This window comes from Dipodomys spectabilis, unplaced genomic scaffold (assembly GCF_019054845.1).
Source record: "Dipodomys spectabilis isolate Male_0828 unplaced genomic scaffold, ASM1905484v1 ptg000241l, whole genome shotgun sequence".
NCBI lineage: Eukaryota > Metazoa > Chordata > Mammalia > Rodentia > Heteromyidae > Dipodomys > Dipodomys spectabilis.
In genome coordinates this window covers 4,592,551-4,614,118 of record NW_024870918.1, presented here as the reverse complement: position 1 = coordinate 4,614,118, position 21,568 = coordinate 4,592,551, and the positions used below count along the sequence as shown (strand labels likewise).

Here is a 21,568-nt window from a genome sequence, read left to right as displayed (position 1 = left end):
GCTCTTAGTTGGGGGTAATCTGACATTCTATAGCCACAGTGTTAGGAAGGGTGCAGTGTGTAGGACCCTTTTTCAGCCACATATAAAGCCTGCAGACTCTCTGGAGACGGTGGATGTGACAGGACATTTACCCTGGTGTTACATATACTTCCTACAATCTTGTAACTTCCGCCTGACCTGGACCCCTTCTCATTATTTCCAGAGTCCCTAGGCTACTAGGGACTTCACAGTGCTGCCTTTAAAGAAGAAGATTGTTTGTTTCTCTTTGTCATAAAGAAATACTTCTAAATAAGAGCCACGTTAATAAATAAGCCAAAACAATTCCCGATGACTGCTTACAATCTCCCAAGTGTATTATCAGCAGGGATTTTCTAAAACAAAACCAAACCACACACACAAATATGAAAACAACAAAAACAAAAACAGAAGGTCTGTTTGAAGCAGAGCAGGCCAGGGCCGGATTCAGCCACTGCTGTCAGAAATCTCACCTGTGATAGGTGAGATTTAAGTCATTGAAAAACCAGCAGGGGAAGGACTCTGGAGGAGATTTGCTGCCTCTCCCTTCCAAGGTCAAGGTGCTATGTAATCTCTACCTTTTTCAGTTGGAAAAACAACTAAAATTAACTAACTACCTTGACCTTTTCCTAGGCCGAATCTTTGATGTGAATAAGCCCAGGGTTAACGCTGAGATACAAGTTTGTAAGCCTGTTTACAAGAACATTCATTTTAAAAGTCAGTTATCAGTCCATGGACAAAATATAGCTCTTTCGTGCTGAAAGGTTATTCAGGCTCTTCCACAGAGCTGAGAAATGTGTGTTCTTTTCCAGAAAGGAGAAGAATGGTATCTGTAACGTATCCTCTTTCAAAGGGAAGTGTCAGCACATATCTTACAGGGAACTGTGGCCACATCACTGACCAAAATATTCTTTGCAAATGTCACATCCAGTCATTACAAGAGGGATGCTGAGGCCAATAAATGGTTTGTCAGCAGCAGGAAGTTCAAATGCATCATCAAGATGCAACCATGCATGTGCACATATGTGTGTGCATGGGTGCAGGTACGTGTGTGTGTGTGTGTGTGTGTGTGTGTGTGCATAAATCCACACTCAAACATTTTCACTTTCTATGCCCTTATTGTGTTGTCAGCCATTGCAATTGAGCCCGGACTGCATTATCCATCACCATCACAAAGAAGGGAGGGTACTATTGCCAGGCCCCTAAGTAGAGGCCAAGTCTGGAAAATGAGTTCAAATCCAGGGCTGCTTTCGCTCAAAGTAGGCCTTAAATTCCTCCCTCTGTAGCTTGAGCTTCTGAGAACTTAATTTTTTTTTTTTTTATTGTAAAGCTACTATACAGAGGGTTACAGTTACATGAGTGAGGTTATGAGTACACTTCCTCTTGAACATTGTTACCCCCTCCATTGTTTTCCCCCTACCATCCCCTCCCTCCCTCCCTTCCCTGAGGTTCTTTTTTTTTTTTTTTTGATTGTGATTAAATGATTACATAATTTCAAAGTCACAAGTTCATTCTAACTTCCCTGGAGCAAATTGTCTACCACAGTCTGTAATATATAACAGTGTTCACATGTTATATACCATATTTGTGATCAGCAGCGTGAGGATATTTAGTAGTGGTTCAACCAGATGAGCGGGAGTTCTTTGTTTCTTAAGTCCTGTTAGTTTTGTCGTATCACCTAACCTTTTGGATTTAGCATCCACTTATCAGGGAGACCATGTACCGTTTGTCTCTTCGTGAGAACTTAATTTTTATTTTTATTTTTTGTCGGTTGTGGGACTTGAACTCAGGGGTCTGGGTGTTGCCCCTGGGCTCTTTTACTTAAGGTTAGCACCCTACAACTTGAAGCCACAACTCTGTTTGGTTTTCTGGTGGTTAATTGATAAAGAGACTCACAGACTTTTCTAAGCCCAGGCTTGTGATCCTCAGATCTCAGCCTCCTGAGTAGCTAGGATAACAGGTGTGAGCCACGAGCCCCCAGCCTAATTTCCTACCGTTCCTGGAAAAATATTCATCTCTTCTCTTTCCACTATCTTATGAAGAACACCTTTGCAGAGCCAGTCAATATTCTCTACTCCTTGTCCCTCTTTGGCCACAAGGCTGGATGTTATTTGCTCAAATCATTATTCAAATTTCTGTGCGCTCTGTTCTTAGCTTTGAACCAATCTTCTAGCCTACGATTCTGAGTTTACACTGGCCTTCTCTTAGGCACACTGGGCAATCCTGAAAAATGAGAAATGTGTGCATCTGAACTAAGACATGGGTCACTTACCCCATCATAAACAAGAGCTTTCCAGGAATGTTCTAGCTTCTTCATTAACCTGAATGCAAACACATGCAAAAGGAACAGAGAATGTAAAATCATTCCTAGTTGGTGAATTTTTAGACACTTTAAAAAAGACTCATGTTGAAGTAATAAAAGAGCACTTAGCAAAAATTTCTCACCTATATGATTGTAGAATGTCAATAATGCCCATGAATAAAAGTAGTTTTTCTCCCTTATGGCTTTTAGCGGGAATGCCTCCCATCCTGTTGGCAGAGACATAGAAAATAGTTTATCATCTACAAATTCAAAGTTGAGGCTCTTACCACAAACATTTATTTTTCCCCCATGGTTTCAAATGCTTGCAGAATCTCCACAAGGAGTAGAACCTCATAGCTGTCCAAGCTGTGGAGTTGGATGGGAAGAATGCGACTTCAGAATTATTCCTATCTAAACCAGGTTGGTGACTCACATCTATAATCCTAGCTTACTTGGGAGGGTAAAAGTTCTCAAGACCCCATCTTAACCAATAGCTTGGCATGGTGGTGTGTGCCTTTCACTTCAGCTACTCAGGAGGCAGAGGTTGGGAGGATCATAGTTCTAAGCCTGCCTGGGCAAAACAGTTTTCAGGACTCTTGCAACAGAAAATGCTTGTAATCTAATCATTATGTCGAAAACGAACTTTACAACTTTGGTTGGTGGGGGGGGGGGGAGGGTTGGGTGGGGGGGCAGGGGGAGATGGGATGGGAAGGGGAAACAAAGGAGGAGGCTACAATGCTTGGTAAGAAATGTACTCATTATCTTGCCCATGTAATTGTAACCCCTCTGTACAGTATTTTCACAATAAAAAAAAGAAAATGCTTGTAATCTGGTGTACAGCAAGAAGTACAAATAGCAAGATTGCAGCCCAGGTCAGTCTAGGCAAAAAGTGAGACCCTATCTCAAAAATAAAAGGAACAGCCATGGGCCAGTGGCTCACACCTGTAACCCTCGCTACTTGAGAAACTGAGAGTGGGAAGATTGATGTTGGAGGTTAGGTCAAGCAGAGAAGTGAATGAGAGCCTCTTTAACACACGGGTGGATGTAGTGGCACATGCCTATCATCCCAAGGTACGTGGGAGGCCGAGACTGAGAGGATTGGGGTACTAGGCCAGCCCAGACAGAGAGCTCGGAGAGACTCTATCTCCCCAGAAGGGAAGCTGGACATAGTGGTATACACCTGTGATCTCAGTGACAATGGGAAGGAAGCCTGTAGGAGTAGATCACAGCTCAGTTAAGGGCTAACCAAGACTTGATCCTAAAAATTATCAGTGAAAAATAGGGCTGGAGGTTTGGTATAGTGAAATCATGACAGCCTAGTCCATGGGAGGCTCTGAAGTCAAACTCCAGTATTGAAACAAACAAAAAACCAAAGAGAAAAGGCCTGGTGGTATGGCTCAAGTGGTAAAGCACCTGCCTAGCAAAAGCAAAGGCCTGAGTTCAAATCCCAGTATTATCAAAATAAAAAACAAGACAAAAAGTCTTATTTTAAAACTAACTGAGCAATAATTTTTGCTGGGCGCCGGTGGCTCATGCCTATAATCCTAGCTACTTAGGAGGCTGAGATCTGAGGATCGAAGTTCAAAGCCAGCATAGGCAGGAAAGTCCATGAAACTCTTATTTCCAATTAACCACCAGAAAACTGGAAGTGGCACTGTGGCTCAAGTGGTAGAGTACTTGCCTTGAGCTGAAGAGCTGAGGTACCATGCTCAGGCCTAGTGTTCAGGCCCCACAACCAAAAAAAGTAATAGTTCTTTTCTGATATGAAGAATAAGATATATCTTCTAGGAGATTAAAAAATAAAATATAGAAAATATGTAAGCAATAACCCCTGTTTTCACTGTATTTGGTGTCGGTCTAATTTGGGGAGGGGAAGGGAAAAAACAAAATGCTTAAACAGGGATACAGGTTGACCCATTGTAACAATGAGATGAATAAGACACTATGTTGAAAAACAAACTTTACAATTTAGGGGGGGAGGGGGAGGGAGGGAGTGTAGTTGTGGAGGTGGGAGGGAAGGGATGGTAGGGGAAAAACAAAGGAGGAGGCAACAATGCTTGATAGGAAATGTACTCATTACCTTGCTCATGTAACTGTAACCCCTCTGTACAGTATTTTTACAATAAAAAAACTTATTAAAAAAAGCTAAGTAAAGAAATAATGAAGTAAAACAAAACAAAGAGAAAATATGTAAGCAACAATAACAACAACAACAACAACAATTATTTCCATGATACAGAAATTTAACATTTGGCCTACCTTTCCAGTATGTATGTGATTAATCCACACAGAGGACTATTAATTTATGGTATTTTATAGTATGAGTTGTGTACTTGTTAATTAATAAACATTTCCTCACAGCCAATGGTAATGCGATATGTGTGAGTGAGCGCATGTGTGTAGTCAGGGAACAGAATCAAGGCTTGCTACAATAATAATACACCCAGCCTTGCTAAAAGCACTTTGTCCTTTAAGTTATGCTCCCAACTTTTTGTTTTTGTTTTGTTCTTAAGATAGGATCTCATTACAACCTTTGCCTGAACTGGCTTCAAATTCAAGATCCTACTGCCTCCACCTTCTGAGTAGCTAGTATTACAGGACCGCAACACCATGCCTGACAGTAATGTGACTAAAACAAATAGTTGTGTCAGTGGCTAGAAAGGTGGCTCAGTGGTAGAGTGCTTGTCTTGAATGCATGAGGCCCTGGGTTCGATTCCTCGGCATCACATAAACAGAGAAAGCCAGAAGTGGTGCTGTGGCTGAAGTGGTAGAGCACTAGCCTTGAGCTGAAGAGCTGAGGGCCAATGCTCAGGCCCAGAGTTAAAAAAAAAAAAATAGTTGGGCCAGCACCAGGTTTATTTGTCTTTGGGAGGGTAAGGGGAAACAGAAAAGATGGGGAACAAATACAGCAGTGGTACTCACTAGATACTATGTGGAAAATGAACTATACAACTTGTGGGTGAGGACAGGAGGAAAAAACTGGGAGAGAGCGAGGGAAGGGGTGACATGGTTCAAAAAGAAATGTCCTCATGACCTGACTTACGTAACTGTGACCCCTCTGAACATCACCTCTACAAAAACCATACAGTATAGTAAAAAAAAGAGTTGTCTAATATCTCACAGACTAGTTTTCCACGTGGTGATTGAACATGCTGTTGGAGTTGCAGGAAGGATTTTAGAAAAGGATTTAATGCATGCTCACTTCCTCTATAAAAGAGAAGTATGTGTGTGGCTTAGTCACTGCCGGGGAATTCCTAGAAGGCAGGCATTTTCCAGCTACAGGAAGTCATTTCTTCTTTTAGTTTCCTTGTTCAGCTAGAGAGGCAGCCAACCATCCCGTTAATCTTCGTGGGTTGAGATTGTTTCTGTCGACAATACACACTTATCACAGTTTAATCTGGCAGTGGTTATGATGTCTGGCTGAGGTAGTCCAGATCTGCCAGGCCACAGGACCAGATCAACCAAGTCTCCTTCAGGCAGATAAACACCCAGTTTCAAAAGAAACCGGCATACGTGTTCATTCAAAGCATCTCCCTTATGGTATTAAAAAGTGGGGAGATAATTTTCAGCCATGATGTAAAAATGAAGCCATTTGGAAGGAATAAACCATATCTGTGAAAGAATGCCCGGGAAACTGCTACTCACTAATCCAGATGACTGGTTTAATCCACATTCACACCCAGCAAGAATCCACTAGGGGATGTGATTGCTTGGAATTACTGGCTGAGGGGGGTGGTGGGTTGGGGCGGAGGGGGAGGGGTTGTTGGTTTGTATTCAAGGGCTGCTCTTACGTGTCTGGGTTCTCTGTTATGATCCCATCTCCAGATTTCCCCGGACCCTGAATAGATTCCATGGCTGTTGAGTAGAGCACTTTCTGCACCCCGGGGCGCTTTGCATCAGGCATGTTTTGGGTAGGTTCCTCTTCTTTGTCTTTAAGAGAATGGTCCAAGACATGGATTCCTAGCAAAAGGCTGTAGTCCATGATCTTGAAGCTTTCTAGCACCTGGGGGAAGTAATAAAGGAGAACGAGGAGGCTGGTCAGTGCTAATCGCTGTGCAGTCAGAGAGCTCTAGACAAGCCCCTCCCGCATCCCTCCTAGGAAGGAGCTGATAGAGGAAACGTGGATTGGGAGGATACAGTCATAATACTCAATATACGTATGTGAAAATGAACCACGTAATTCGAGGGGATGAGCAGGCTGGGAGAGATGGGAAAGAAAGGTGGAAAGGGTGAAAGACGCACTTGATCCTTTGATCCCATAAACTTGATCCCATAAACGAACAGGTTGAATTGAAAAATGCCCTTTTACAATGACTTAAAGATCCTGTAAAAACAAAACACTCAAGGCTATGATTAGGTCCTACTCAAGGAGGACCAGCACCAAGGCTGCCTAGTGAAAGTTTTATGCAAATTAAAAATCAACACCAGGAAGTAGGTACACAAAGGGGTGTGGATGGGGCCCCAGAGAAAGGGTGGGGTAGACAAATGGAAAGGAAAAGAGGGAGAGAATACAGGCACGATGATCTCAATGTATGTCCTACAAAACAGATGTGTGAAGGAAGGAGTGGGTTGGACGACTTTGTACAACTACTTAAAGATTTAAACAAACCACCACCACCATCACCCCCCCCCCCCCCCCCCCAGCAAGTCTTGTCAATCTTCAGAGAATTGCACCAATAATCCTAGCTACTCAGGAGGCTGAGATCAGTGGATCATGTTTCTTTTTTTTCTTTTTTTGTGGGTTGTAGGGCTTGCACTGGGGGTCTGGATGCTGTCCCTGAGCTCTTCAGCTCAAGGTAGCCCTCTACCACTTGAGCCACAGTGCCACTTCTGGTTTTCTGGTGGTTAATTGGAAATAAGAGTTTTACAGACTTTCCTGCCCCAGCTGGGTTTGAACTGGGATCCTCAGATCTCAGTCTCCTGAGTAGCTAGGATGATAGGCATGAGCCACCAGCAACTGGCAAAGGATCACATTTCTAAGCCAGACTGGGCAGGAAAGGCTGTGAGACTATCTCCAATTAATTAGCAAAACAAAAGGAAACAAAAGCCAGAAGTTGACCTGTGGTTCAAGTAAGGGGTAAAGAGCAAAATAGGGAATAGCACCCAGGCACTGAGTTCAAGCCCTAGGACTGGCATTAAACAAACAAACAAAATAAACAAATCCCAGCATGTCTTTTCTTCTCCCTCTATGAATGTTTTACTACTAGCATTTGTTGAACATTGTCATGCACAGGGTACAAAGTGATTTACTTGAATTCGGTCCTGAAATAACACTTGAAGCTAGGTACTCTATTACAGGTCTCTAGTTTACAGATGGAAAGAGCTAAAGGAATTTGCTCAACCCCACATAGCATGTAAGTGACAGGGATTCAAGAGGTCAACCTGGCATCCACACTGTCTCTATAATTTGTTCCCGATACAGCGGGGAGACACAGCTGGAATGTGCTTTTGCCTGGATTCTCCTTTCAAAGCCTGACTTTCAAAGGTGCCATTCAGTTCCTGATATCAAGTCTCCCCCACCCCCCAAATATATGATCTCCACAAAGAGCAGGATTTAAATGTATAATTATCCATCAACAGTTGGTGGGGAGGGGAAGGAATTAAAAGAATATAGATTCAGTCAGGCAAAAGAGGAACAATGACAGGAGATGAAGTTGGGCTAAGGGTCTCTCCAAGATGGCACCACAAAGCAGGGAGACATTCATGTTCTGAACCCTACCTAGAGAAAGAATGCTCAGGAAGAAGAACCTGATGATGAAGGGTTTCCTGTATGCAAATGTTCTTCTACTAGATTTTATGTATTCACCCTTACAACAGAATTAAAAAAATATCAGGCACACTTCATACTAGCTACTCAGGAGATCAGCACAGCCCAGAATGTGAGGATAGCCATCTTTGAACCTATATGACAATCTCCACAATCTCTACTTAGACAGTAGATAGAGCATACCATGGCCTCTAGTACAGCCTATAAGCGCATGTTTAACCTGAGAGAAAATACCCAGAGCTCTTATGCATCGAATGTTCCTTCAGCCTGTCTATTGATCAGTTGTTTATGAGGGCCAGGCTAGAAAATGGAACCCGTGGCTGCCACTTTATGGATATGACAAAAGGTCTTGTTTCTATGGCATAACTGGCCTTTAACATAGGTCCTGGTTATCTTCACCGTCAGTGAGGAAAATCAAGTAACTTACAAGTGAATAGCAATTATTCCAGAATGTTTTTCCTTCATTCTCTGGTTTGCATTTCTAGAAAGGATGTAAACAAGAGCTGAGAGTAAAGGCATATTACTTAAGAAGCTTAGGACATGACATTTTCTAGCTCAAGAGACTGTGAGTGGTCTGATAGTCAGGCCAAAGCAGCCTGTCTAGCCAAAGAAAAAGTGACATCAAGATTAGAGAAGAGGTCAGGGAAGGTGGCTCAGTGGTAGAGTGCTTGCCTTGCATGCATGAGGCCCTGGGTTCGATTCCTCAGCACCACATAAGCAGAAAAAAAAAGCTGGAAGTGTCGCTGTGGCTCAAGTGGTAGAGCACTAGCCTTGAGCTGAAGAGCTGAGGGACAGCGCCCAGGCCCAGAGTTCAGGCCCCACGACCGGACCCTCCCCCCCCCCAAAAGAAAAGATTAGAGAAGGAGCTGGCTGCCAGTGGCTCACACCTGTAATCCTAGCTATTCAGGATGCTGAGATCTGAGGCTCACAGTTCAAAGCCAGCTCCAGTAGGCAAGTCTGTGAGACTCTTATCTTCAATAAATTACCAAAAAAAAACCAAGCCAGAAGTAGAGCTGTGGCTCAAGTGGTAGAGTGCTAGCCTTGAGAGAGAAAAAAAATCCTCGAGACAGCACTCAGGTCCTAAGTTCAAGTCCCAGGACTGGCAAAAAAAAATTAGAGAAATTAGAGAGATAACTCTCCTGACCGCTGGCCTAGCACTTGAGCAGCACACCTACCTGATGCTTCGCCATGGTGGTGCAGACTTGCCCTGAGCAGCAGACACCAGGGAAGACAAGACTGTTTTATGTCAGCAGCGCCAAGGGCCCAGCCTCTTGAAGGAAAGAACTAATGACATCACATGCTTTCTTTAGACAGAAACAAGGGGTAGAAGCATTTAGCCCCCATACTGAAATGATGGCTTGGGAGCATTTCCCACCCATACCATCTCACAGCCTCTCCACAGGATCACCGCATATGCACGCCGAATTTCCTACTCACACTTCCAAGAACTAGTGCTTCCCTTTTTACAGACACTGTTGGAAAGGGTCTGGGGAATGAAGAGAACAAGTGAGCGTGGGCATCTCCCTGTGCCTCAGTTTCCTCTGTGTGCCTGTTGCCCACAGAGCTTGGGAAGACGAACTATGACAAAGTGGGTTTTTAGTTGCGACCTAAGGCCATTATAATAATCATTCACGTGATTCGTTCCTCACACTAGCCTGAGAAAGTACAGGAGTGAACTTGAATATAACATCTTTGGAGTTGCCTCCCTGAAAATAAACACAACTAAAAGCAAACACAACTAAAGAATACCACTGCATGCCTAGCCTGTGTATCAATGTCATTCTGGCAAGTCCTGATTTCTTTAAATGCTCTGGGTTTGTGTGTACCCAACAGTGTGCCATCGATGGGCGACAGGAAAAAGTGGCCAATGGCATAGCCCTATAACCTGGAAGGGCAACAGTCCCATTTTCAAATGGCCTAAACCACAGCCCTGTGCCCTACACAGCCCACACCACCCATCTGTAATGTTTTCTCCAAAGCAGCAATCTGGCTTCAAAAGCAAATGATACCTAGACTCTGTAAGAAGACGGTAGATCATCTTAACATGTCCATAATTACCCACAGAGCTCAGAGTGGCCAAGACTCACACTATCCTCTCTGGTCAATTTTTCTCTACAAAATACCCATAGATTAGTTTGGTTTAGTAAAAAGTTCTCTTTATGAATTTGTGTGTGTGTACCTGTTCTGGGATTTGAACTCAGGGCCTGGGCGCTTGCTGTCCTTGAGCTTTTTTGCTCAAAATGGCTAGTGTTCTATCACTTGAGTCACTGCTCTGCTTCTGGCTTTTTGATGCTTAATTGGAGAGAAGGGTATCAAAGACTTTCTGCCCAAGCTGGCTTTAAACCACAATTCTCAGTTCGCAGTTGCCTGAATAGCTAGGATTATAGGTATGAACCACAAGCACCCAGCTGAAATATTTTTTTTCTCATGATTCACGCACTATCCAACCTGAACTCTTTGGTTTGTATTGGAAATATCTCCTACTGCCCATAGACAGGCCAGAGGTACCTGGACATTCAACAGGTAATAGGCAGACAGGCTGTGGTCCAGACACCCTGATCTGATCATTACCCATTGTATAGATATGCCATATGCCACCATAAAACACTGACCCAGCTGTGGTAGCGCATAACTGTAATCCCAGAAATTGGGAGGCAGAGACAGGAGGATCATGAGTTCAATGACAGCTTGAGCTATATGAGACCCAGTCTCAAAACGAACATAGACCCAAACATGCAGCAACACCAAAACACTGTACTTGTAAATTCATAAATTGCATCATGCTACTTAAAAACTAAATGTTAAAAAACCCTTAAGAAAAAAAAATAAAAAACCCTTAAGACAAAATTAACTCAGACATAATACATAAAATATATTGAAGTGATCATATTCCTTGAATTCATCTCTAGAGGGTGCTGAATTTTCCTTTAGAAGGCCACATCTTCTATTTTCAAAATAGGAGATAAAAGAAATTCTATTCCCACTGTGTGATAAATGGACAATCATAGTTAGATTTTTAGTTAGGCAAAAACAACCATCCTCAAAAAGAAAAGAAAAGAAAACTTAAGAATCAGAAAGAGAAATAATATGTATATATTTTGAATCAAATTAAAAACTTCTGTAGTGAAAAGCTGGGAGAAGAGAGTTTAATCCAGTATTTTTTTTAATTTTAAGATTCCCATCAATAGTGTTACTCATATGCTCTCAGTCCTTTAATTAAAGGATTTGATAAATCTGCCAACATCCCTTGTGTGAGATTTAACAGTGAGCAATATATGTAACACAATGGTTGGTTCAGTATATCACTTCTGTGCACACTTATTTCCAGAATGTCGGCCTGACCTTATGGTTCTGGTGGATTCTGTCCCTGTGAATTTGCTATTCAAAACAGTTACAGCACAAGTCCATTTAGCTTGAGAAATATTCTTGTTTACAGAGCAAACGAAGAGCAGTCATTACCCAAGCTATATAAACTCCAGGCTAGTCTGCAGTGATTTTTTTTTTCTTTTTGGTGCTGGTTGTGTGGCTTGAACTCAGGGCCTGGGCACTGTCCCTGACATTTTCTTTTTTTCCCTTAAGGCTAATGTTCTACCACTTGAGCCACACCTCTACTTCTATCTTTTTGGTAGTCAATTGGAGAGAAGACTCTCACAGACTTTCCTGCCTGGGCTGCACACTGTGATCCCTAGATCTCAGCTTCTTGAGTAGTTAGGATGACAGGGGTGAGCTACCAGTGCCTGGCTAATTTCCTTCTTTCTAATGATTTGACTTCAGTTTCTTTTCAGGCTTCATTCCTGTCTCCCTTGCTTGTTTAATCCATATCCCGAAAGCCTTCATGCTCTTGCCATTACATGGTGCTAATGCCCCAATTTAACAACTCCGTTCCTCCATGTTATGACCCTACTCTTTATTACTTAACATCAGACTAGAGTTACCCCCCAGACTCAAATGAGAATTCTTTAATTATGCCTAAATATGCTAGGAAGATGTAAGCCCTAATGGTTTTGCTCATGTTGTTTCTTCCAGAACATTCTTGGCATCTTCTTAACTCTTTGCAGGTTTTTAGAGCCTAACTCAAATCCCACCTCCATGAAAACTGTACTAATGATTTTGATGAACTGATAGGTGTTCTCTTCCGAGAAAACACAAGCACATTGTCAGAACTCAGGGGCTATCTGTATTTTTATCATACATATAAAACATTGAGGCTCAACAAAGGTTTGTTTTGCTTTGTGCTTCTTACTGTGTGCTCTGAACGTATTTTTCAACACTGCTTTCTATGTCTATAAGCAAGCAAACCCCAAACAGTCAGCAACGAAGAGTGTCTAAGACTGCACTCTTGTGTCCTAAATAAAAATAACTCAATACTTGTGCATCAGGATTACAGTGCCTGAAAACTTCTCAGCCCCGAGAGCATCTATTATGATTATGTGCTGTGTTGTCAGAAAAATAAAGATAAAAGATCACTCTGTTTTCAAGCCTGCCTACATTATAAGGATTTTATAAACACCATGTCCAGGGCACAAATCAAGATGATATTTATAGACATTCTTTTAACTTACTGTTTAGTAGACACACAAGTAGATGGCAGGTAAAAGGGAGGTTGTTTTGCTATCAACTAGGCTGCACTTTGAGTCTGGAGAGACCAGCACATTTAGTGAGGAGGCTTTGTGAAGACAAATGTTGTTGCAGGCTGGATCAAGTGCAAATTATTTAGTTACCCCTGAATGCTTGGTGCTGGCCCTAGGTTACAGACTTTATAACACATCTCAAAGCTTTCTGTTCTCTGTCCCCTGCTTTTCTAAACCTTTAGGAAGGCAAAGTTAAATTAGCATAAGACAATCATTATATAAACCACTAGAAAACCGGAAGTGGCGCTGTGGCTAAAGCGGTAGAGCACTGGCCTTGAGCTGAAGAGCTGAGAGACAGTGCCCAAGCTCAGAGTTCAAGCCCCACGACCGACCAAAAAAAAAAAAAAGTGATCAAATGATAATTTCCATTTTACTGCTTCTAATGATTCAGTGCTTATGTACAGTGTGGTCATCACAGAGAGAAGGCATTCTAGCATGAGCCTTGTGATGGCGGAAGACATCATATAGGGAATTACACAGAAAACTGACTAGCCTCCCCCAGAACCAATGACCACACTGCTGGATAAACAGATGAGAGAGACACTTGTGAAACCAAGTAATACAACCAGCAAAATGCAGACTCGGTAAAGGCAAACAGCTCAATTTCTTCGAACTTTACTTTCAAAAATGCAAGAAAAATAATGGAAAAGTAGGACTTAAATACTTTATTTAAACTCTGATCCAATTTTTTAAAAAAAACCCCTCTGCTTCTGAAAAAATTAGAAACCTAAATATTTGATCAGTTAGAATTATGATGATTTTAAATGTACAATAATGCTATCTTAGTATCTTTCAGCGGGGGTGGGGCTAGCATTAAGAGATTCTTACTAAAATAGGTCTGACTAAAATCACATGGTGTCTGGGATGTATTTCAAATTATAGGGGAAATTAGACAGTAAAACAAGACATGTTTTCCTGTGAGTTAAAAATGGCTGAAGAAGTATATCTATATTTTTGTGTCAACTTTTATATGTGTTTGAACTTTTCAAAACTAAAGTTTCACATACTGCTTTGAGATTTCTATACTTGGAGTTAGCCTCTTCTCTCTCAACTGTTAACGGGCTAACCATGCCATGGATACAATTCAAGATTAGTAATCTGGGATATTGACTAAAGTGGTTAAAGGAAAACTGGCTGTGTTCTAGACTAATCTTGTTCTTTGATGGAGAATCTAAAGAGTAAACAGGAGCTGATTGAAAAATGTATCCAGGGTTCTGAGTAATTCCTCTAGCTAGTCTATCATATAATCTAGTTACTACATAAGGAGTTGATGGTTGGCATGAAACATTTGTGGTAATCTAGTGATATAAGCAAGTTTGAAATAGTATTTAGGAGGGCTGGGAGGGTAGCTCAGTGGTAGAGTGCTTGCTTTGCATTCATGAGGCCCTGGGTTCGATTCCTCAGCACCACATAAGCAAAAGAAAAAAGCCAGAAGTGGTGCTGTGGCTCAAGTGGTAGAGCACTAGCCTTGAGCTGAAGAGCTAAGGGACAGTGCCCAGGCCCAGAATTGAGGCCCCACGACCGTACCCCCCCCCCAAAAAAAAGAAATAGTATTTAGGAGATATTATGCAAATGGACATTCCATTTTATGCAAATAGAAATATCAATTTAGGGACAAATGAATTGAAGTGTTTTCTATACCTAAGTAGGTCCCTCAGAGTATAACACCAGAATGTCTTGTACATGCAAGTTAGAACTGAATGCTGTCCTTTGAATTTAATTTCCTCAATAAGAATCAGAGTGTTCTTTGCTAATGTAATAAAAAGAAAACACAGACTGTGACAAGACATAATTTTGGCTGGTAAAGCAGAATGAAATAAATAACAATTATTAAATCCTTAGCCTAGTTATCACAATAATATGCTTTGTATTATGCCTTATATAGTGATTTAAAACTCTAGACTGCTCTGGATTTACCTGAACATCCTCCCTCCCTTCTTCCCTCCTTGCTTCCTCCCCTTTCTTCCTTCCCTCTTCCCTTCTTCCTTCATTCCTTCCCCCTGTTCTTTTTTACTTAAAAAACTGAAGTGGTTGATTCATATGCATTAGAAATAATCATCCAACATGCAGGATTTTATACACACACATATACATACATACTCAGGGTTTTTATTTTGGACACAGGATATTGCTATACAGCTCAGGCTGACCCTGAATTCATGACCTTCCTGCCTCAAGTATCCCCCACCAAAAAAATACGAGATTACAGGTATGTTGTCACTATGACTGACTTTGAGTAATATTTTTTGGGGGGAAATCTAGAGAATCTGAGCATATAAAATAATATTTATCAAAATCAACTCTAGGGAATGAAAATGAGAGTTTTTTTCCCCCTTATTGCTATTTTTGTTTTCTTTCTTTTTGTCTTATTTGTTCATTGATCAGTTTGGGGGAGAGTAAAGGGGTTCATAGAAATGGAGGGACATAGGCTGAACAAAGGCAGCAGTGGTACTCACTAGACACTATGTTGAAAAGACAACTTGTGGGTAGGGATGGGAGGCAAAAACTGGGAGGAGTGAGGGAAGGGGTAACAATGTCCCAAAAGAAATGTACTCATTACCTAACTTATGTAACTCTAACCCCTCTGTAGATCACCTTTGTAATAACAACAAAACAAGGAAAAAAAGATCTAGAGAGAAGAGTAACACGTGCTTTATCAAAATACTAAAAAATTGTTTCTTTCAAGGAAGAATGCTAGGCGAGATGGAAAGGACAGTCATTTGCCGGAGGGAAGATCACATGAACAATGCTGGACTACACAGACAGGGATGACAAGCCATGAATGGGCCCAGGGCCTTTCGGAAGCCAATGTGTGACCCTTTGTTTCAAGGAAACCCCATCCTGGTACTCTCCTCAGCACTGAGTGACTAAAGAGAGTCCTATACAATTCAAACGAATTGCTCTCTTTGAGAAAGCCTTCCCACTGGCCTTTCTGGAAAGCTATGGTGAAGAATACAAGAAGGTGGTGATTTAGCATACAACGAACCACGTCATATAATGTGCCACAAGGCATATTTCTGAACCATTCTGTGACATTTTCCCCCTCCTGGAAGTTCTCAGCTAGATCCTGAGTCTGTGTGACTCAGTCTCTCTCTGCAGTCCAGCTGTCCACAAGACATGGCGCCTCACCGCCATTTTCTAAGTGGTGAGGGTATCACTCCCTTCATCTCTTGTGGCATAGCATTCACTCATTGTGCTGTTTCTCCTCAGGATGTCTGTGACTGCCTGGCTTACAACCAGCACCTAGCATCAGTGCCAACGTCAAAGCCTTTCTCTACACAATTTCAAGACTACTCCCACTAGGCCCCCTGTGGCCACTTCCTTCCTACTGCAGCACCCCTCTGCTTTCCTAGGATCCCCTACAGTAAGGAGGATAGATATTTCCTTCCCTTAGTTCCCTCCCCTCAGACACGGTGACAATGGGACTTCCACTGGCCTTATCTCTAACACTTAAGGTCCTCTACAAACTCAAAGACAGGTAGCTATTTTCTTTCCCCACAAAAAAGTAGGCAATTCTATTACTCAAGTGGCATTCTATGCATAGGCCGCAAGACTCCAGCTTTCATGATCACATTAAAAAAATCACATATTTATTATTACTACACATTTTCTTATCACATATTTAAGTTTCTAGGAGGACTTCAGAGCAAAACTAGCTATAAACACCATAACAACAATAAACTCAGGAAGAACTTTAACTTTAAACCTGAGGTAGTATTTTTTTCAGGAGAATAAGGCAGTGGAGGAAGTTGTTTTTCAGTTGCCCATTTCCATTCTTTGTGCAGAAAATTTTTATAATACTGTATTTGACCTTGTGCATGTGCATGTGCATGCATGCATGTGCTGAAGATCGAGCCCAGCAATAGGCAAATACTACAGCTTGAGCGATGCCACCAGCTCTTTTGTTTTACTTTGTCTTTAGGGAAGGGTCTCTATGTTTACTTTTCCAAGGGCTAGCTTCAATCTTACTGTCTTTCTCTATCTTCCTCTTCTAATCAGCTGGGAAATACTCCATTTGATTTGAAGAGAGAGTCAATTAAAAACAAAACCACTACTCCCTAACAATCCTTTAATTTCTGTGTTTCACAGAAAATAAGAATTTTCACTAGCCACCTCCCCACTAGGGTAGATCTTCTGTAGATTTACAAAAAAACAATCAACTCCATTATAACCACCAAATTCTCCAGAAAAACAAGTCTTGCTTTTCAGATAGTGGGACTTCATGTTGTCAGGAATCAATAAGTATGATTACACTTTTCAATAAGTGTTTACAATTCAATGTTTGGATCACTTATTTTACTTAATACGGCTCCCCTCCTTCCTTGAAGGATGCTGTAAATTTTCAGTAAGTGATTGTTCTGTCTCAATCAATTCGCTGAATTTGACATTGCCTTCTCTTGATTGCTACAGAATTGACTCTAAGGTTTCCTGTCAGGGGCAGAGGATGATCAACAAGCCTTTCTAGCCTCTGATGTCTGAATATCATTAAAGCTTTCATTTGTGTTGCTTTCCCCCATCAAACTAAAAGCTCCTTAAGGGGTGTAAAATGATGAAGGAACTTGGGTTTGGGTTGAGAGAGACCTAGTGCAGTGAGTTCTGGATTCAGCACCATAGCTCTACACACTAGGAAAGCTTAGTCTTGTCTGATTGTTACTTATTCATTTGTCAAAAATGGCCACAGACAGGTGCCAGTGGCTCACACCTATAAACTTAGCTTCTCAGGAGACTGAGATCTGAGGACTGAGGTTCAAAGCCAGCATAGGCAGGAAAGTCTGTGAGACCCTTATCTCCAATTAACCACCAGAAAACTGGAAGTGGAGCTGTGGCTCAAAGTGGTAGAGTGTTAGCCTTGAGCAGAAAAGGTCAGGGACCGTTTTCAGGCCCTGAGTTCAAGCCCCACTTCTGAAAAAAAAAAAGTGGCCACATTACACTAGTTATAGCTTTAATATAGATTAATGAGAGAATCTACCTGTAAGGTTGATCACTGCTTGATTCAAAGTGAGTTCACAAAGTGCATTAACCAAGCCAGTCTACAGATGAGCTGAGCCTAGGAAATAAGCCTATGAAATCAAGTATTGTACAGTACAACGTGTGTATATTATGCATACATGTTTTAAATGTTAAGCTACTTTGGTATGTATAGATCAGGTCTAAGATGGGACCCTTTTCCCACTGCAAATTAGAATAATCGTATAAAATATGGAGGATTTACTTTTTGGCTTACACAGAGTTAGCTCTTGCTTAGTAGAAAGTTCAGCATAGATCACACAGAAGAAGATTTGGGTTTTGTGGCCTCTCTGCTTCCACCTCACACTGCCTATTTGTCCCTCTTGTTACCACCAGCAGGAGAATCTTTTCTAGCACCCACAGCATGAGATCTAACCTGCAAAGCCTAGACAAGCATCAGCTCCCTTTCCAAGACTCAGAAACAGCTGTGATGCATGGACAGTCTTCAAGTCACCTCCTGAACGGATACCCAAGGGGAATAAGAAGTCAACACCATGGTGATTTACTGGCCACTTACAGATGGTGATCAAATGAGCAATACAAACTTACTTTGGACAATTAAACAAAGTCATAATATTGGCATGATTGACTTTGGCTCTCTGTCATGACAAATCATGTGTAGGTTATTACACAAACACTTTAAAATTTACAGTTATTGATCAAGTAAGGTTCACCATGTTGAAAATTTTGCTATTGCTCTCTTTTCTTTCCTTCTTTCTCTCTCTCTCCCTTCTTTCCCTCTCTCTCTCCCTTCCTCCCCTCCTTCCCTTCCTCCTTTCCTTCCTCCCTCCCTCCTTACCTCCCTCCTTCCCTCACTTCCTTGTCTCTCTTCCTCTCTTTCTCTCCCTCCCTCCCTCCCTCCCTCCATCTCTCTCTCTTTCCCTCCCTCCCTCCCTTCCTTCCTTCTTTCCCTCCCCCTCTTTTTCTCTCTCTCCCTCCCTCTCCCGCTTTCCCTCCTTTCCCTCCTTGTCCTCCCTCCCTCCCTCCCTCCATCCCTCGCTTCCTTCCTTCCTCCCTCCCTCCCTCCCTCCTCTCTCTTCCTTCCTCCCTCCTCTCCCTTCCTTCCTTTCTTTCTTGTCCCGGGGCTTGAACTTAGGGCCTGGGTACCATCCCTGAGCCACAGTGTCATTTCCAGCTTTTTCCAAGTAGTTTATTGGAGATGAAAGTCTCATGGATTTTCTTGCCCAGGCTGGCTTTGAACCATGAGCCTCAGAACACAGCCCACTGAGTAGCTAGGATTACAGGCGTGAGCCACAGATGCCCAGCTCTCCTTTCTTCAGAAGACTGATGCCATATGACTACTGAATAAGAACTGGCAAGCTGGGGTGGAGGGGGGAGGCTGGGAAGGGACGTGAAGGGTAAACAAAGGAGGAGGCTGCAATGCTTGGTAAGAAATGTACGCATTATCCTGCCCATGTAATTGTAACCCCTCTGTACAGTATGTTCACAAATAAAATTAAATTAAATTAAAAAAAAAAAAAGAACTGGCAAGCTGGCCAACGGTGGGGAGATGAAGCTATACAGCTCCTGTTCCTAAGAAAAGCAGATTTTTAGTAGCAAACATTGGACGTGATCTTAAGTAGTCATAATACAATGTTAATATACTGAAGGCTAGCCCAGTGCCCATGGCTCACACCTGTAATTCTAGCTACTTAGGAGGCTGAGATCTGAGGATCACAGTTTGAAGCCAACCTGGGTAGGAAAGATTGAGAGACTCTTGTGTCCACTAAACTCAGAAAAAGCCAGAAGTGGTAGAGTGCTAGCCTTGAGCAAAAGCAGCTCAGGGACAGTGCTCAGGCCTAGAGTTCAAGCCCCAGAACTGGAAGGAAAAAATGCTGAAGGCTACATAATAGATGTAGATGAAGTAACCTGAAAATGTAGCCTCACTGACATATTTGTTGTTAGATACATACATTCCAAACTCCAGAACCTTAAGCCTCTTACTCCTTGGCAATTGAATTAAGTTCCATGGACATCCTAGCAGGCACAAGACTTAACTGTAAGTTTGTCTGTCTCACTTTCCATCTCTCCTTCCAGAACCTCCAAACTGCTCCTCCATTGCTTTTATCTTTTGCTTTTCTGGAGGGTATCCTCAAGTAACTTTTTTTTTTTTTGGTGTCAGTCCTGGGGCTTGAACTCAGGGCCTGGGCACTGTCCCTAAGCTTCTTTTGCTCAAGGCTAGCGCTCTACCTCTTGAGCCACAGTGCCACTCCTGGCTTTTTCTGAGTAGTTCATTAGAGATAAGAGTCTCACAGACTTTTCTGTCCAGGCCAGCTTTGAACCTTGATCTTCAGATCTCAGCCTTCTAAGTAGCTAGGATTCTAGGTGTGAGCCATCAGCACCTGGCATTCAGGTAACTTTTTAACAAGAGATTTAAATACAGATCCCAAGAGCCAAAATATAAATAGTGACCTCAGCAAATGCTGACAAGAGGAGATATGGATCAAATACATTGCTCGTGGGAATGTAAAATGCTGCAGACTCTGACAAAGAGAAGGCCAGTTTCTAATAAAAGTAAACATTCACTTTCCCCATACTGTGGTAATTACACCCAGAGAAATGAAAAAATTAGATTCGGGCAACAAACATGAGGGCACAAATTTTCATAGCCACTTAGATGAGACTCAAACGCTAGACCCCGTCCCCTACCAAGGTTCTTTAGCAGATGACTATTAAATTGTGGTATATTTATATAGTGAAATATCACTTGGCAATCAAAACAAGCAAACTATCAGTCCATGAAATCATGTAGATGGATCTCAAAGGCATTATGCCAACTGAAAAAAAAGCTCATCTCGACGGTTACAGACAGTATGATTCCTTTATTTTACTGTGCTAGGGTTTGAATCCAGGACCTTATGCTTGCTAGGCAATAGCTCTACCACTAAGCACTTTTCTAGTGCTTTTGAAATGCCAAATTATAGATCTCGTTGTGAGAAAATTAGGGAGGCACTGTGAAAGAAGGAGGGTATTTGTGGCTCTAAAAGATAACTTGGAGGAACTTTGAGAACGGTTCTATACTTGACTCTGGTCTTGGTGGTTATACAGATCTACATTTATGAATATTTACACAGATGCTCTCCCAACACACACGCATACAAAGCTGGCAAAATTCGAGAAATCTAAATAAAATTTCTAGATCACATTAAAGTAAATTTCCTTGTTATGCTACTATACTAAGACCAGGTAAAATGTTGCAAGTGAAGGAAAGTGGGTAAAGGGTACATGCAATTGCATTATTGCTTCCACTTGCAATCGACTCTACAATTTCATCAAAATAAAAGGTTAAAAAAAGGACTTATGAAGTGGGTGCTGGTGGCTCACACCTGTAATCCTAGCTACTCAGACGGCTGAGCTCTAAGGATTGAGGTTTGAAGCCAGCCTGGGAAGCAAAGTCTCTAGGACTCTTACCTTCAATTCATCACCAAAAAAAAGTCAGAAGTGGAGCTGAAGCTCAAGTGGTAGAGTGCCAGTCTTGAGAACAAAAGCTCAGGGACAGCATTCAGGTCCTGAGTTCAAGCCTCAATACCGGCATAAACACACATGCAAAGGAGTTAACAGATAGGAACATTAGATAAATTCTTCCAAATATGGCCATGTCTTTATTTCTGTCCTCACCAGGTAACAAGGTGTAGCCAGGTAGTGAAAGGAACTTCCTCACTCCCCCCACCCCCCCAGGAACTTGTAGGTTTCCTCCAGCTCAGGAACCTGCCATTCTGTGAGTGGGGTTCATTGATTTACTTGCTAATCAACTTAAGATATGCTCTATGCTTATATTGTTATAGTATCCAAATAACTAATATCACAGATAGTAAAACTCATAATGCAAGTTAAAATAATGAAGTA

General features: G+C 42.0%; 1 protein-coding gene across 2 annotated transcripts in view; it reads right to left on the bottom strand.

Moving 5' to 3' along the window:
• The window catches only part of Pip5k1b (phosphatidylinositol-4-phosphate 5-kinase type 1 beta), a 257,064-nt gene that overhangs the window by 67,610 nt on the left and 167,886 nt on the right, over window positions 1-21,568 (bottom strand). For both annotated transcript variants that reach the window (XM_042699340.1, XM_042699341.1), the window contains exons 8-10: window positions 6,109-6,320; window positions 2,461-2,544; window positions 2,288-2,336 (exon numbers count right to left, since the gene is read on the bottom strand). In XM_042699340.1, coding sequence (XP_042555274.1) covers window positions 2,288-2,336; window positions 2,461-2,544; window positions 6,109-6,320 — 345 coding nt within the window. The remainder of the gene's footprint in view (window positions 1-2,287; window positions 2,337-2,460; window positions 2,545-6,108; window positions 6,321-21,568) is intronic.